General features: G+C 25.8%; 1 protein-coding gene across 7 annotated transcripts; it reads left to right on the top strand.

Annotated features, from left to right (window-relative positions):
* Positions 1-656: 656 nt before the first annotated feature.
* LOC122509108 (methionine-R-sulfoxide reductase B1) lies at positions 657-16,934 on the top strand. Of its 7 annotated transcripts, none has more exons than XM_043622894.1 (6): positions 4,177-4,677; positions 5,593-5,837; positions 7,041-7,189; positions 7,266-7,419; positions 7,501-7,658; positions 8,507-8,848. In XM_043622894.1, exons 2-6 carry the CDS (start codon positions 5,732-5,734, stop codon positions 8,846-8,848), a joined length of 909 nt encoding a protein of 302 aa, XP_043478829.1. In that variant the 5' UTR covers positions 4,177-4,677; positions 5,593-5,731. The 7 variants fall into 7 exon arrangements, with proteins under 7 accessions (XP_043478834.1, XP_043478833.1, XP_043478832.1 ...); XM_043622893.1 differs by having other exon boundaries at positions 7,008-7,189; XM_043622895.1 differs by lacking the exon at positions 8,507-8,848 and having other exon boundaries at positions 7,008-7,189; positions 7,501-7,826.
* The last annotated feature ends 953 nt before the right edge of the window (positions 16,935-17,887 follow it).

Raw genomic sequence — 17,887 nt, 5'->3', positions numbered from 1 at the left:
GTTATATACATTCCGATAAAATGATGCGATATAATAGAAAATAATTTCCATACATATAATTAAAACAAAAAGACATTTTTTTTGCGCCGTATGTACAAATTTTCCTTTTTTATAGGTTATGTTCGAAAATTAGAATGTCTCAAAACTTCAAAAAGTTTGATTTTAGCAAACAGTTTATGAATATTATACCTATCTAAAATTATTTCTTTTTATCTAAAATTAATTATTGAGAAAAGAATTTTTCCACCGGAGAAATAATGATGAAATATTTATTTTATTTTTGGCAAAATTTATCAGTTTAAATATACCGGTAGTTTGAGTTCAACCAATCAGATAAGTGTAGTTTTATTATGTCGCTGATTGGTTCTTATTGCCGCGTATTTTGAAATTCTGTTTAAAATTATGGAATATTTTAGGACCTCGTGGTGAGATTGGGGCTATGTTACTTATAGATTAGTAATTAATAATGAAGTATTTATTTATTTAACTCGATCAAACAAACAATTTATCTCAATAGTCATGAACTATCTTTATAGAGAGGAAACTCACGGCGGTGTGTGAGTGTGGATACAAGCACACCCACACCGTTTTGAAATAAAGCGCGCTTTTTCGACCAATAGGATGAGAGAAACAAGTGGAATTGTCGAGCTGTGAAACCTAATTTGTAGGTTAGGTTTTTAGTGCGTTCGAAACGTTCGAAACGTCAAGGAATGGTGTCTATTTTTCCTGTTTTTTGGAGAAATGTACTTAAATATCAAACTTCGAATATATTAAATCGGATTCCGGCAAGTGTCATCTGTCAGAAAGGTAAGAAAATCTTACGTAATAGTACAAAAATCGAGTGTAAACAAAGACATGTCAAAATTTTAACGTCATAAATTTTTCTGTTCTAAGATTTTTATCTTGTACTGCAATTCTACAATTGTCAAAAATTAATTTTCACCGCAGTTATTTACTCATTCCTTTATTAATTTCCAAGCACAAAATTAATCCCTCAAATGTAAATATTTTTTTCCAGTTAATAATTATGATAATTATATTATTTTCGATTTTTATTGAGTTTTTGTCCCTTATTTCGTTTTTTAAAAACTACCAAATACAGGTTTCCCCCTACTATTGATTCATTTTAGTTTCATTTCCATAATTTGCGTCGCAAATTCCAGTGATTTCTAATTTTCCAGTATGACATTACCGATAGAGTATTTAATTTTTAATTATTATTTTTTTTCTTTTTGGAGAAATTATTGCTTCTCAGTTTTTTTAATATTCTTATTGATAGATTATAACAGTAAAATGATATTTTGAACTGTGGAGAAGCTGAAGTAAAAAAAATTTTTCTCTAGCATCGTTGAATTACATATCAATTGTCCTTGAAATATATAAGGTTGGAGGCGGGGATTGTATATTTGAAAATTAGATCAGTTCGTGCTAAACAGTCCAGCTGTAAACTCAGTATTATTAACAAATTTTTGCCTTCCAAATATTTATTTATACAATATTAATACTTAAAATATTCCAATTAAAATATAAGTTATTGTTCTTTTTTTAATTTAATTTCAGTTGTATAATTTTTTATATAGAAACAATAAGAAAAATGACGACTGAAATCGATAAAGAAGAGTTAAGAAAACGATTGACACCAATACAATGGCACGTGACACAAGAAAAGGGCACAGAAAGGTATATTTTTATTTTTATTAAATTATTTTTTTGTTAAAAAAAAATTCTTTTTAGAAAATTTTTTTAAATAACGCTCGGGAATTTTTTATTGTAAAATGAAAAAATTTAGAATATTTATTTATATTTTAATTCCATTTCTTTTGATATTTGTTAAATTTTCCCGTAATTTAAACTTTTTTATTAATATTTTAATGTAATAACTAAAAAAATAATGTTAATAACGAATTAACGTAATATATAATAATAATTTTATTACTTCTCAAAAAGATAATATTATTTTTTTTAATGTAATTATTATAAATATATACTTATGCAGGTTAAATAAATTATTGAAATATTATTATTGTTTATTTAATTACTGTTATTATTATAAAATATTTTCAATTATTATTTATTATTACTATTTATTGTCATTGTTATGGTTTTTATTTAATTAATTAAATAATGATAAACTGTTTAAAAATTCAATCTCTCGAAAACTAAAATTGCTGAAAATGGTTTCCAAGAAATTACAAAATGCTTGTCTTCTATTTATACATATAGTTTCTTAAGGCATTACAAAATATTTTCTGATCGTTGGACGTGAGCCAAAAATTAATTTTTCAGTTTTAGGACAATTTTTCCAAGAAGGAAATTTTTATTTATTTATATTATTTCTTCTTGTTCTTTTTCTTGTTAATAAAAAAAGATTCAGTTGTAAATTCATTATTGATGAAAAATTAAAATTTTTAATCCTTTTTTTTGTATTTTCAGAACATTTGTTGGTAAACTCGAAAATTTGAGATGACAACGAAAACTAAAAATAAATTATTTCAAGTGCATCTCAATCAGCACTTTTGTGCATCAATGCCAAGTTATTTAAAAAAAAAGAAGAATTTACGTTGCGAATTTTCTAATTTTTTTTCTTGTTTGTCTAACATTTGACATTCTTTTCAGACCGTTCACCGGATGTTACAATAAAGTCTATGACAAGGGGACCTACACTTGCTTAGTGTGTGACCAAGAATTATTTTCTTCCGAAACAAAATATGACAGCGGATGTGGCTGGCCTGCTTTTAATGAAGTTTTAGATCAGGGGAGAGTTAAATTGACAAAAGATACTTCACATGGTACGTTTTAATTCCCTTTATTTAGATGAAGAACATTTTCCATTTAGTTGATAAACTTTTAGATTTTTTTCATTTTTATGTTTCTCGTAAAATGTAGAAATTTCGATTTGCTAAAAAATAGTAAAAAAAAAAATTTCCCAAATTTAGAAAAATTTGACCTTTTTTTAAAAAATTGTGTTTAATTATTTATAAATATAATTATTAGAGTACTTTTTCTGTATTCGTATAGTTTAAAAAGTTTTTCAATTTATATTTGTATTTATTTAACGTATTTCTTTATATTTGTTTATTTTTAATTTATTTATGTATCAATTTATATTTATTATTTATTTGTGAACTTATTTGTATTTATTATTTGTTTTTATATTCATTTTTATATAGAATTTATAGTTATTATCTAAATTATTTGTATGTCCTTTTTTGTTCATTAAATTAATTTATTTTTAAGTGCAGAACTTCTTAGAGCTTTTTTCAATAAATAAATAAATAGTTGAATATTTAATAGATTCTTTTTGTGTAACTAAAAAATAATGTCTTAGTAAATTTTAGTACAAAATTCGTCAATTATATTTTATATCAACAGTATATAATTAACGTTCGTCATTAGAATGTGTATTTGTAGTTGTAAGACTTTTATATTTTAGTAGTAAGAGTCGTCATTTTTTTTTAAATTTACAGTATATGGTAAAGGAATCAATTGTTGACGAACTATAATTAAGTAAGGAAAATTATTTTCTATCAAAAATATTAAATCATGTTATAAATTGACAAAGAAATTAACTTAATAATTAATTAGTTCATCATTTGATTAATTAGTTTATTAATTAATGAATTAATTAGTTAATTTTCTTGTGATTAATAAATTAATTAATTACTTAATTTTCTTGTGATTAATTAATTATGTATTTAACAGATTTACTAAATGTATGAGCAACATTTTAGATTATTATATCTGCAAATATAATTTAGAACCGTCTCGATAATTGATTCCTTTACATAATGCAGGTATAGCTTTTTAGAGAAAATCGTTTCAGTTTTTTTATTTAGTTTCATTAGTTGATTTAAAGTTTTTAACTAATTTTAGTTTAGAATTATTTAAAAAAAACCTGCTTATAATGTAGAAGCGCCCATTCCATCCTAAAAAAAATATTTCCAATTTTCATTTCACACCGTTTATTTTTTCTTTCTTCGGCCGTCAATGAAAATAATTTTTAAAACGTAAATAAATTATTTTATCCAATAATTGAACATTTAAGGCAAAATTGTTTTTTTTAAATCCATGCTTTTTTGGCAAATTTGCTTTTCACATGTAAAAATTATTAATTTTCTTTTAATTTTCCTTCTCATTTTATTATTTTAATTTCTTTTTCAATTTTGTATTGTCTTATTTTGCAGTTTTAGTACTTTTCGGCTCATTTTAGCTTTTTAGTATATTGTAAATAAATTTGTATTTATATATTATTTACTACACTGAGAAAAATAAACATAACTGAGTGCTGTCCGGACAGGACTGGTCCCTGTCCAAAATTTTTTTTTCATTTAGACAGTACTCTTTGCTTTCTGGACAGGAATGATTCCTGTCCAGAATGGACTGAGTAATGTCTTAGACATTAATGAAGAAGACAGATGTGAACGATGTCTGGACAGGAACCACTCCTGTCCAGACATCAATGACAACTCGCCGCGTTTAAATAAATCTGTATACTTATTTGTAGTGTTCGAAAAAATCCAACCTTAAATAATCTCTGATTTTATTCTATACAAAAAAAACTTTATAACTTCTATGAATATCACCTTATAATAATTAAAAAAATGAATGCTGAAATTTCGCAATAGTTTTCAAAGGTTATTATGACAGTTGTTTAAAGTGTAAATATGGAGTCCCAGGGTAAGTTATACGTTTTTATTAATCTTTAAATTTTCTTTAAAAATAAATTATTTTATTCTTATTATTCATTTCTAATCGTTCTATAGAAATTGTATTCTCTTTTGAAAATTCGCTTCATAATTCCATCGCTAGTGCTACGAATTCCACACTTTGTGACATCCTCTGTACAAAATGTCAAGAAACTGTTCTTCCTGGAGAGAACAGTGCTTTAATTGGGAGGGAGAATCTCAAAAACTTCCTGTCAAAATCATTCGATGGAAAAAGAATTCTTAGCCACTTCGAAAAAAATGAAAACCTTTCAGAAAATGCTTTAGCCTCTCTAACTCATTTGATTATAAATCGGGAATGTAACCTCATTTTTCAAGAAAAAAATATAAGTTTACAAAATCCATTGAAAAGCTTTGAGTAAGCTCTTTACAATAACCATATGTATAAGAATTTTTGCGAGAAATTATTTGCTCTATAACTGAATCGTTTTTAATTACATTTTTAATTTTTTATAATTTTTCTCTAAATTTTAAACTGCAAAATGCATATTAATAATACATTCTATAATTTTAATCGAGGAACTTGTCACACTTTCTTGAAAATGGAATTATAAAAAAATTTTAAATACTAAATAAAAATAAAAATAAATAAATAAATAAATAAAAATAAAAATAAAAATAAAAATAAAAATAAATAAATAAATAAATAAATAAATACATAAATAAATAAATAAATAAATAAATAAATAAATAAATAAATAAATAAATAAATAAAAATAAATAATAATAATAAATAAATACAAATGCAAAATGGAAAAATATAACAAATTTATATCAAAATAAAAAATAGAAACAAGATTAAAAAAAATTTTATTAGGAATTATAATTCATTCAAAACTTAAAAAATTAACAATTTATCCATTTATAGAATTTCTTCTGAGATTTTGACTCAACTGTCGGTGGAATGTGCGACCATTTTCAAGCAGGTCCCAGGAGTATTTTACACAGCAACGAAGACAGTCAAAATTGGTGGTGTATCAAAAAAAATTCGAGCTTCTGGACGATTCATGAATCGCATAAATTATTTGAGAACTCTTCTCGCTGAAGATGGCTTATTAGTAAAAGCAACCTTAGAAGAAGTTAATGTCGATGTTGATGCTGATAAACAACCTGGTATTTTCACGATTATATATGTGTATAAATATAAATTTTGCATCCATAATATTATACACGGAGAGACCGAGATTACTAATTTTTGTATAAAATCACACTAGAATTTACTATATTCACATTGCAACCACCGGAAATAAGGGGACTTTTTGTATTTTTTACTATTTTCTACACTAAGTCACTAATCCCGACAAATGTTCACCAAATTAGCAAAGTTTCTTACTATTTCGTCCAATAGTTCCAAACAACTGTAGTAAAACTCAGAAACATTGTGTACGTAAAATTACTATAGTCGTTGTAAATGCAGAAAGAAAGAGTGAAAAGAAAAAATACGGATTTTTGTCGCCGGTTTCCCGTCAATTCTTGACTAGTGGAGGTAAACTGGAAGGATTTTTACATACACAGACACACACACTCACACACTTATATATTTGTTGTTGGATAAATATTTGAAGACACACACATGTTTATTTCACTTATATGTATAGACGCGGTTAATTAATACACTAATACACAACTGCACGCACGACAACGAATTTCACTGAAAGTATACATCTTTGTTTCCTTATATATTGAATGATGAAAATTTACAGCACTTACGAGAAAGCAGTTTACTTTTAACAACTTATTATAAGACATACTTCTTGGGACAGGAATAAATGCAAAATTTATTAATTTATAATGGTCAATTTCTGAGATACCGAACGACCTACGTTTCACTTTATATTTAATTATTGTAGATAATATCCAAATTTATTTTACATACGCGAAACATAGTCACTGTCAATGATCGGAAGGCATCGGCTCATTTACGGAGATTGACGAGGTTAGCAACCAATAGAAATACAGGCGCCATATGACTGCACTCGCTAGCCACACTTGCTCACCAAAAATTACTACAGTGGATAGAAGATTTTAGTGGAAAATGTTTTCATTTGTCAGATTTTGTCTAATTAAATTAGAGAAAACTATAATCAATTTTCGCTACATTTACAACTCTTACACAAAATATTAAAACTTGCTATTTCAATGTAGCAAATTTATCTATTTCTTTTGTAAATTTATCTAATTCTGTAGTACATTATGCTAAAAGTCCCCTTATTTCCGGTCATTGCAACCGTTTTTAGTAATTTTTACGAATGTGGGTCTCTCCGTGTACAATATATTTAACAGATACAGTTGATGAATTACTGCAACTGATTAAAGCACCTTGTGAAAATGGACTTGATTGGGATGTACTCAAAAATGCTTGGCAGAAAACATTTTTTGCACGTCGTGAGATGTCAAAACAAAGTTTAAACGGAGCATTATGGCAGTGGGAAAAGTTGCCTTGTCTTGCAAAACATCGTGATTTGGTAAATTTATATTTATCTTTGGTATGGGTATAGTTTTTACAATTTTAAATGGACATAAAGGTATGCTTTTATATAGATACTGTTGGACTTCGAAAAATACTACGAAACTTCAATAAGCATTGTAGAAACTTGGACACAATTTCGAGACGCTTTAGTCAAATTCATTAGTTCACGACGTCTTGATGATGAATTACAAGAGCTGTTCAATAATATTGAATCGTTAACTGATGGTATATTATTTACATCGAAGAATTCAGTCGTTTATATTTAATTCATAATAATAATATCTATTACTGAAATTTGATTTTTAGATCAGAAAGACACAGTTCTGATAACCATTTTTCCGACAGCAATCGTTGCCCTATTAAAGCCAAATTCAAACAGAAAACCAAAGCGATTGAAACTTGACACAGACGAAGAAAAAAAGATCAAACTTGCTGATCGAGAAACGTTCATCTCAAATGTAGCGGTATGGTATATACTGCTTTCACTGTCCAAAATGTCCAATATACAGGGTATCTACTATTTTCGTTTAACAAAATTCTCGGCTCTGTTCTAATTTTTCCCGGCTTTTTTCTCATCAAATTTAAATTTATTTGATTCCGAACATAAATAAATCTCTTTAAAAGAATTAAATTATTTTTAATAGAAAGTAAAGAAATTTCAATTATTTCAAAAGTTTTCAATTATTTGTTTATAAAATTTAAATTATCTTGAAATAAAAGAATTTTAAAATTTCAAAAATCTTATTTTTCAGATTTTTCAAAAAAACATTGCGAAAATTCAATTTTATTAAAAAATTTTAATTATTAATCTTCACACTAAAAAACAAATACATTAGAATGTAACTCTTTATAAAATTCAATTATTAAATTAAAATACTTTGAAAATTCGATTTGTTAAAAAGTTTTTAATGAAATTCTTTAACAAATTTAATTATTTTTAGTTGAATTTCCCAAAATTTCTATTAATTCGATATTTTTTTGAATTTATTACATACTATATATTTGAATCAGTGACTGATTTTTTACTGTCAAATTAATTATTTATAAATACAAATTGAAATAAAAAGCGATTTTTTATAAACAAATTAAAATTATAATTTTTTTTAATTTGGTGAAAAAATTCCCGGTTTTGAACACAATTTCTGGCTTATTCCCGATCAAATTCATTTTCCTGTTTTCCCGGTTAGTAGACACCCTGAATATAATATTTTCTTTGAGTATTCTTTACACAATGTTTAAGCAATCCTTAAAAGTTTCGTTTTTATAATGTTTAATATATATACACAACTCATAAGGCATTTAATTCCATTAGGTTGATGAAGACGTAGATTCATTCGTGGAAAGGAAATTACAACAAACCCCCCAAGAACAAGGACCTTATGTCGTCATCACTGGCAATCTCAAAGATCCAAAAACAATATACTTAATCGTCAGAACTGTGAAATACGATTGTAAATCTATACCTGAAGCTTTCGATTTGGCTGTAAAAATTTATTTGGCATACCGGATTCCGTATCCAACCAAAAGTTCTCACGCATGGGTTCTTGTGCAGAAAATTATTTTGCGAATCAATAAGCCCGACGATAAGTTGCTTCAAGTAACTAAAAAAGCATTGTCTTTCTTCGTGAATGAACTGAAACTTCCCGGCGAGTAAAAAATCAACGAGTAGTTCTCACTTCGTAGTTTATTTGTTTGATCGTTATCGTATTTTATTAGTTGTTTACTTGTTTCAACTTTTGATTTTATACATTGTAAGGGCTGATATTGTGTAAAATGGATCCACAAATATTTTGTCAAATCTTAAAATTGCAGGCTGATTTAGTTGCCAGCAAATGGCTTAGTCAACCCGATTTAACAAGAACGCGAGCATTTGAGTTTATAGATGATATGACAAGCATTTTACAACAAAAATCGGTTACAAATTTAATTCATATAGTTCTCTTAAGATTATCTCAATTAGGAGAGAATTCACAAAATCTTCATGCATTTCAACGAATGTTTAACGATTTTCAAAACGTATTTGCTCATATCGATACAGAGCATAAATGTTTAGTTCATTTTGAAAAAAATTTAGGAACCTACTTTCCACCTGTAGAAGTTATTATCAACAAGGAAGATTTCTATAATAATCAAGCAAATATTTCCGATCCCGAAAATGAGAAGGTTTCTTTCCAATTTTTCCCTATTCGTGAAACTATTAAAAAATTTTTAGAAATTCCAGGAGTACTTAAAAGTACATTATCTTATCTTGCTGATCTGGAAAATGATGACTCTATATTGTTTAATTTTGTACAAGGTGAACGTTGGAAAATTATAAAACGTGATTATGAGAATCGGATTGTTCTTCCCTTATTTCTTTACTGGGACGAATATGAAACTAACAATCCACTAGGTAGCCATAAGGGAATAGGACAAATTGGTGCCGTTTATGTCGTTATTGCCTGTTTACATCCTCAGCTACAATCAAAGGTAGAAAACATTTTTATCTTGACATTGTTCAGATCTATTGACTTGGAAAAAGTCCCTCTTCGTATGTTTTTTACAAAGGGTGTAAATGAACTGAATTTTTTGGCAACTTCAGGAATACCTGTTTCCACTCCAGATGGTATTCAACAAGTTTATTTGGTTGTAGGAACTTGTATCGGCGATAATAAGGCATTTAATCAATTACTTGGTTTTACAACAGGTTTCACGGCTAACTACCCATGCCGATTTTGTCACGTGAAGAGTTCAGAAATGAGCACAATTTTAAAGGAATCGCAGTGTAAACTTAGAGACGAAACATCATACCAATCTGATCTGCTTGCAGATGATCTTAAAAAAACAGGTGTCGCAAGACAATCAGCTATATCTGATTTAAAATCTGGTTCTACCTTGGAACTAATAGGCGTTGACCCTGCGCATGATATTTTTGAAGGTATAGTTGAATATGATACTGGATTAATTCTTCACCAGTTCATTGAAATTGATGATTTCTTTACACTAACAGAACTTAATTCTAGAGTTCAAAATTTTGATTACGGGCCAAATGAAACGAATAAGCCACGTCCGATAAAATTGAACCAGATAAAAAACAAGCACATAAAAATGTCGGCTAGTGAAGCATTCTGCTTTATTCGAAATCTTGGTTTACTGATTGGAGATTTAGTACCACGTGCTAATGAACACTGGGATCTTTTTATTACTTTAAGAGAAATAATAGATATTGTCGTCTCACCAATTGTTGATGTTGACATATTGAACTACTTAGAAAGCCTAATAGCAGAATATTTAGGAAAGTTGACTTCTTTGTTTAAGGATTGCGTGAAACCGAAGCATCATCTTCTCCCCCACTATCCTAGAGTATCAAAGCGTTTTGGTCCTATATGGCATCTGTCAACTTTAAGATGCGAAAGTAAAAACCGAATTTCAAAATTGGCCGCTCATGCTTCACGTAATAGACAAAATATTACTAAGACTTTAGCTATTAAATCTCAGTTGCAGGCTTCTGACAGATTTTTGCGTAATGAAAATTTGGAATTGAAACTTTATGAATATCAGACTTCAGAAACTCTAAAAGTAACAGACTTGCCAAACATGCATTTGTATTTTCCTTTACTTGCTGATATTGAAGTACAGAACAACGTGAAACACTTACAGTCCATTTTACTTCAAGGTCGCAACATTTGTCAGAATGCAGTATTAATGATACCTGGTGAAAATGACCCAGAATTATACATTGTTTATATTATAGTTGAAGTTGAACCTCAAAAAATAATTATTATCGCAAAAAATGTGACTGGAAATTATTTATATGACCACCATTTCCAAGCTTACGAACTGTATTCTCGCGATTTAACTGATAGATTCAAATTTGTTCGACTTTCCAATGAAAAAATACAATCAGCTTATGTTTCATTTCTTAGTAAAAATAAGAATGGAAAACTGTACATCCCAAAGCGATGGATTTGAGTCGTTTAGGAAAATTATATTAATATTTATTTTCAACTTTAGAAACATAAAACCTACTCTTATTTCCGTTATATATTTTACAAAAACTTGAACTCTGATTCACAGCAATGTATTCTTTTGTAATAATGTTGAAATAAATTTTACATATATTTAAAATATTATTGTATTGCATTCGTTAAATTTTATTAAATGTGAAAATATATATTATACTTTTATTTTCTTTAAATACTACTACTCTATAAAATATATAATACATTATAACGTATTCACTATCATTTAATTACTTGTTTAATTTAATTTAATTATTGTGTTAAAAAAAAATTCGCGTTTAGATTGAAATAGAAAACACTAAAAATTAATATAATGTTTTATTAATGTATAGAATATAAGATATAATAATATCTAAAATAATAATTTCTGAAAGAGTTTTTTCTAAATGTCCGATTTATTTTCCCTAAAACACAATCTGTCCTTTATTCACTTAACTAGCAATATATTTTACTTTTACATCTAACAGTAAAATAACGACCGTTTACTTTAATTAATTCTATCTTTTATTGACATTATTATAACCTTTAATTATAATTGTTTTGAATTATGTCTTACGTCTGTTAAAGGCGGCGAGTTGTCATTAATGTCTGGACAGGAATGGTTCCTGTCCGGACATCGTTCACATCTGTCTGTTTCATTAATGTCTAAGACATTACTGAGTCCGTTCTGGACAGGAATCATTCCTGTCTAGAAAGCAAAGAGTACTGTCTAAATGAAAAAAAAATTTTGGACAGGGACCAGTCCTGTCCGGACAGCACCCAGTTATGTTTATTTTTCTCAGTGTAGGGTAAGTCCACTGACTTTCGTCTGAGAGTCGTTGCGACCATATTTTTAAAAAAATCTAATTTTCATATATGTGTAACTCGATGATTTTCTGAGTTCATTAATCATAATATTATGTTATAAATTTTATTTCGTTTAATAATATTAATTATCAAAAGTAGGTGGTTCACGATGTGATTTCATAACCTTAAATTTTTCAACGTTTTAAAAGACGTTATTATTCAAAAACTATTAAATATTAGGGGTTGGTACTTACCACAAATATAAATCTTTCCATTCTGCACGTTCTAACGACCAAGATGAACTAAAAATTCTATTATTTGTGGACGAAAATTGATTTTAAAAATTTATTTATCCAAAAAAATTACACTTTTTGTTTCACTTACAACTTTTTTGTCGGACCTCAAAAAAATTTGGGGTTTTGCAAATATTTCTTTAAGAACATAATTTATCTTCTATTGAAATTTGGCGAAGGTGTTTTTCTTCGTTTTCGAAATAATAATTATAAAAAATTTTGTATGCAAAAAGGTTAATTCTAAGACTTGAAGTTGATATTGACACTAAAATAACAATGCTTGTTGTTTATTTCAAGCATTATAATTAACCTTTTTGAACAAAATTTTTTATAATTATTATTTTGAGAACGAAGAAAAACACCTTCGTCAAATTTCAATAGAAGATAAATTATGTTCTTAAAGAAATATTTGCAAAACCCCAAATTTTTTTGAGGTCCGACAAAAAAGTTGTAAGTGAAACAAAAAGTTTAATTTTTTTGGATAAATAAATTTTTTAAATCAATTTTCGTCCACAAATAATAGAATTTTTAGTTCATTTTGGTCATTAGAACGTGCAGAATGGAAAGATTTATATTTGTGGTAAGTACCAACCCCTAATATTTAATAGTTTTTGAATAATAACGTCTTTTAAAAAATTGCAAAATTTAAGGTTACGAAATCACATCGTGAACAACCTATTTTTGATAATGAATATTATTAAACGAAATAAAATTTGTAACATAATATTATGATTAATGAAATCAGAAAATAATCGAGTTTCACATATATGAAAATTAGAATTTTTTAAAATATGGTCGCAACGACTCTCAGACGAAAGTCAATGGACTGACCCACTATAATATTTATTTCTCCATTTTAATGTAAACTAGCAGTTGTTTTTTTTAAATTTTTTTTTATTACTTTTTTAATTTTAAATTTGTTTACATTTTCTTTTGTTGTTATTATTCTTTAGCAGATTAGCTAATTTGCCTCAGAATATTTTATTTAAATAATCACCGCTTTGTGATTTTATTATTTTTCAAATAAAACAGATAATTTTGAGAAACAATAATTATTTGTCATTTTTGCACGTTTTATGCTTGAATGAAAAATAATATTTCTAAAAAAAAAAAATTATTATTGAATTGTGGCTGGAAGAATGTGTTCAAATATTGTCCAATATTTCCAAAAATACCATCTTCTTTATCCCGCATGTCGGAGCTTAGAGTGTGATTGTAATAGACTTACATCATTTCTTTTTTTTTTTTAAATGTTAAACTAAAAACGAAAAAAATAAAGCGGCGCTGTATTATAAATAAAAATAAAACCTGTCTGTCATAAATTATATACATATTTTGAAATTATATGTATAGAAAAAATAACACACATTTAACATTCCTCGCTATCTTATAAAAAGCAAATTATTAATTTTTATTTTGTTCTTCGTTCAAGAATTTTTTTTTTACTGAGAGATTAATCTCAGTAAAATGAATCTTGTCCTTTTAAAGTTCACGCTTTTGTTCTCTCAACAAATAATTGCGTGACACGCCTCTTTGTGTCACGATTATTTTTAAAACCTATTTGTCGTTAATTAGAAGATGATTGTCTGTTTTTTTACTATATTTTTCGTCATGACATTTTTTGCTAATGTTAAAGTTATTAAACAATTTATTATCTAAAATTATTATTAATAATAATTAATATAATAATAAAAATTCAATATATCTAATAATCCAATTTTTTATTGAAAAAACAGACTAAAATGAAAAATTCATTAAAAGAGGACAAAAAATTATTAAAATAAAGTTATTAATAAATTATTGTATTAAAAATACAATTATTACATTAAAGAGAAAAAATTAATTAAACAGTGATTAAAAAAATGATTAGATTAAAATTATTACAATTATTAATTAGAATTTTTGTTCCTAATTATATGATATAATTAATAATTTTTAAAAAATTATTATTTTAACAGATAATTTATAATTTTAATTAATTTTAATCTCATAATTAAATTGATTTCTTTTGCAATTTAATATTTTGTTTTAAAATCGCTTAAAAATTTCCATCGCATAATTTCGTTGTTTGCCAATATTAACAATTTTTACTGATTTTTTTTAATTTAATGTTTTTATTTTCTTTTAATTTCTAAAGTTTTGACTAAAATGTTTTGAAATGCTTTTAATGTTTATTTACTGTACAATTTATTGGATATAAAATAATAAAATTGTTATTTAAATTTAAACTCATTTAAATGAGTGTTAAAAAATGGTGTTATTGTTAAAGAATAAAATTGGTGTTTAAGAACAAAAAAAACGTTAAAAAAATTTATTTAAAATAAAATAAGTGTTAAACTTAAAATTATAATTGAAAATAAAATATTTGCTAAACATAAAAATACACCTAGAGTGAATAACTAATTGAAAATAAAAATTGTTATTAAACTTTAAAAATAAACTATTATTTAAAGTGACAAACTTTAAAATTGATGGCTAAAAAACAAGATTTATTTAAATGCCTGAATAGTATTTTTGGTTGCACATAATTTAGAAATTTTCATTTATTTTCTTTCTTTTACGACAAAAATCGAAATTGGTTTACTTTTTTTTCAGAAAATACTCTCTACTTTTAATTCATTGGAAATTAATTTTTTTTCAAATTACTTCTCGAACTAAGTTTTCAGTAATCGTGATTTTACTATTTTTTTCATGAGAAATTGTAGAATATTTTCTCTTGTAGATTGTGTCGAGATTTCGAGGATGTATTTTGTCGTTTTATTTGGATTTTGAAAAAAAGAAAAGAAAATAAATCTTTTCTTTCTCTAACACGCTTTTTAGTATCTAGTTCTGCATAAAAGAAATTTTATAAGTACAATTAAAAATTGCATATTTTTACTGTTGTAAAATTGCATTATTTTTCGAAATTGTTATAGAAACAAAAAAAATTTGGATGTTATTTTGAAAATGATATAAAACAAAAATATTGGAAATTTGTAAAAAGTAAAGCAAATTTAGACAATATAGATTTTTTGAAATCATTTAGAGAAAATATTATCGCATTGAAAAAATGGGGCACGTAATTATTTTCAAATTATCACTTTTATCAAAAAGGCACATTAATTTTTTTATTTAGAATCGTGAAGAATTTTTTTTTTTAATATTTGAAAAATAATGGTAGTAACTTAAAAAAAAATTTAGTAGCGAAAAAATAAATTTAGTAGTGTCATCTTTTTGAAATAAATTTTGTAGTAATTTTTGTTTTTTTATATTATAAATTTTATAATTTTTGAATACTTTCTCTAATGCACATTATTTCAAATAAATGTTTTTCATGTAAATTTTTCTAGTTGCATTTCTTTAATAAAACGTTTGTTTCTTCTATTAAATTTCTTTTTACTCTCTAAATTTCAATTAGGAAAATTTTTTACTAAATTATTGACTGACTTTATACTTTTGAATTTTTAAATTTTACTAACTCAGTAGAGATTATTAGTAAAATTTTAAATTTACTAATGCAAAAGCAAAAAGTTAGTCACTAATTGAAATTAGTAAACATTTTCACTATTTCAAATTTAGAGAGTGCATCATTTATTTTTTGAGAGCCACTTCGGTTTTTAATTCAAAAAAATTTAAGCGAATTCTAATCCTTCTTTTCGAATTATATATCAGGGTTGCCACGTAACCTGGAAACCTAGAAAACCTGGAAATGTCAGAGAATTTTATAAACCTTGAAAAAACTTGGGAAAGTCAGGGAATTTTGATCGGAATCCTGGAAAATTATTGTTTTCAAAAGTTATTGTGCTTATTCTTGAAATCTAATTTTTCTTAAATATTTCAAAATTAATTCAATTTTAAAAGAGTTGAGTTTACAATTTGCATAATTTTTTCTTCATGTTTTATACCAATTTTTTATAAGTTGTTTAATTTCAAAAAGGTTTGAATTTAAAATTTTTGAAAATCTTAATTCTTATCGAGAAATTATAATGACTAATTATTTAATTTGGTAAAATATAAATGTAGTTTTAAAAACCTGGAAAAATTCCGTTTTTTAATCTGGAAAACCTGGAAAAGTCAGGGAATTTGAAATGAGCGAAAGCGTGGCAACCCTGTAAATACTTTCTCAATAAACATTAGAATTTTTTTGCATCTGTTTTTTTTTTAAATTTATAAAGAAGCATGTGCTGTTTACCAATATTTGTGTCTTTTATCACAAATTCGTAGTCAATTTTTAGTCAAAAAAAAAAAAAAAAAATATGTGTAAAGAAAAAGAAAAAATTGAAGAATATAAAAAAAAACAAGCAGCAGTCGATTAAAGTAGCGAAAAAAAGATGTTTGTCTCTTGAAATAATCACACTCTATTATTATTTCCTTTGTCCTCCTGCTCCACCCATCACTTGACTTCCGAATATGAAAATCCGACTCTCAGTCGGCGGAAATCTACTACTGCTGATCGCTAATCCAGATATGGTGCGCACGGAGGTCAATTGCTCGAAATGTGGATCGCATCTTGGCCATGTTTTCAACGATGGACCAAAACCAACGAGGAAACGTTTTTGCATCAATTCAGCGTCAATTCATTTTAATGCGGCTGGGGATGAAAAAAGAAACACGTGAAAATCTCTCCATAATTTTTGCGCTCAACAATTAATTTTTTACTAAAGAGAAGAAAAAAGAAAAATATTTTCCAATATTAAAGAAATCATTTACTTTTGATTCTTTTTTGTTATTTTTCTTCATAAAATATTGTATGTGCCTGAAAAGAATTTTAAAAATATTTTATGATTTCTAAAAATCATTTTAATCACTGGTATAATTTGATTTTTTAACTGAATTTTTAATCAGAAAAAAGCTAACAATTATGACAATGAAAAAAATCATTGGCAGATATCATTAAAATTTTCAGTACCATAATTTTTTATTTGAATTTAATTCAATATAAACGTACCAAATTATTTAATAAGTTAAGAATTCATTCATTCATATTCAAAATTTTCTATATGCACAGAAAAGTTGATACCAATTTAAAAATATTTGACACTTTTATTAAAAATTTTTAAATAATGTAAAAAAAAATATCAATTTTTTCTCACTTTTAACATTCTAATAAAATAATATTTTAAATATTTAAATTTGAAATTATATTTAAGAATTCTGATATGATTTGCCGGTGATATTTTTAGACATTTTTTTTTTTTCAACTAATGTAGGATTTATTATTTATTCCTATTGTCGATTTGTTTTTCTCCGTTTTTGCTAATGTAAAGAAAAGAATTTCCGATTAGTATTTAAATACGTGTGCACAATAAACTCTTTTTTGTGTTTTATTAAAGAAAAAACTAGAAGAAGAAGAAAATATATTTACACTCGCGAGAATGAAAGATTATGTATAATAGACGTTTAAGAAAATATGAACAATTTTATATATGACAGAAAGTGAAATATTGTTATGTATTTTTTCTCAAATCACTCCAAAGGCCATGATTGTGTAAATAATAAATCATTGTAATAACTTCTTAACAGAATTAATAATATAGAATAGTTTCAATTTCAAATAAAAAAATTGTATGTTATTTTTCTCCTGTCATTTTTCTACCAGTCGTCGATTTTACGAAATAAAATTAAAATTAAATA

The sequence above is a fragment of the Leptopilina heterotoma genome, unplaced genomic scaffold (assembly GCF_015476425.1).
Source record: "Leptopilina heterotoma isolate Lh14 unplaced genomic scaffold, ASM1547642v1 Lhet_6, whole genome shotgun sequence".
In the NCBI taxonomy this organism is placed as follows: Eukaryota; Metazoa; Arthropoda; class Insecta; order Hymenoptera; family Figitidae; genus Leptopilina; species Leptopilina heterotoma.
This window is presented reverse-complemented; position numbering and strand designations above follow the sequence as displayed.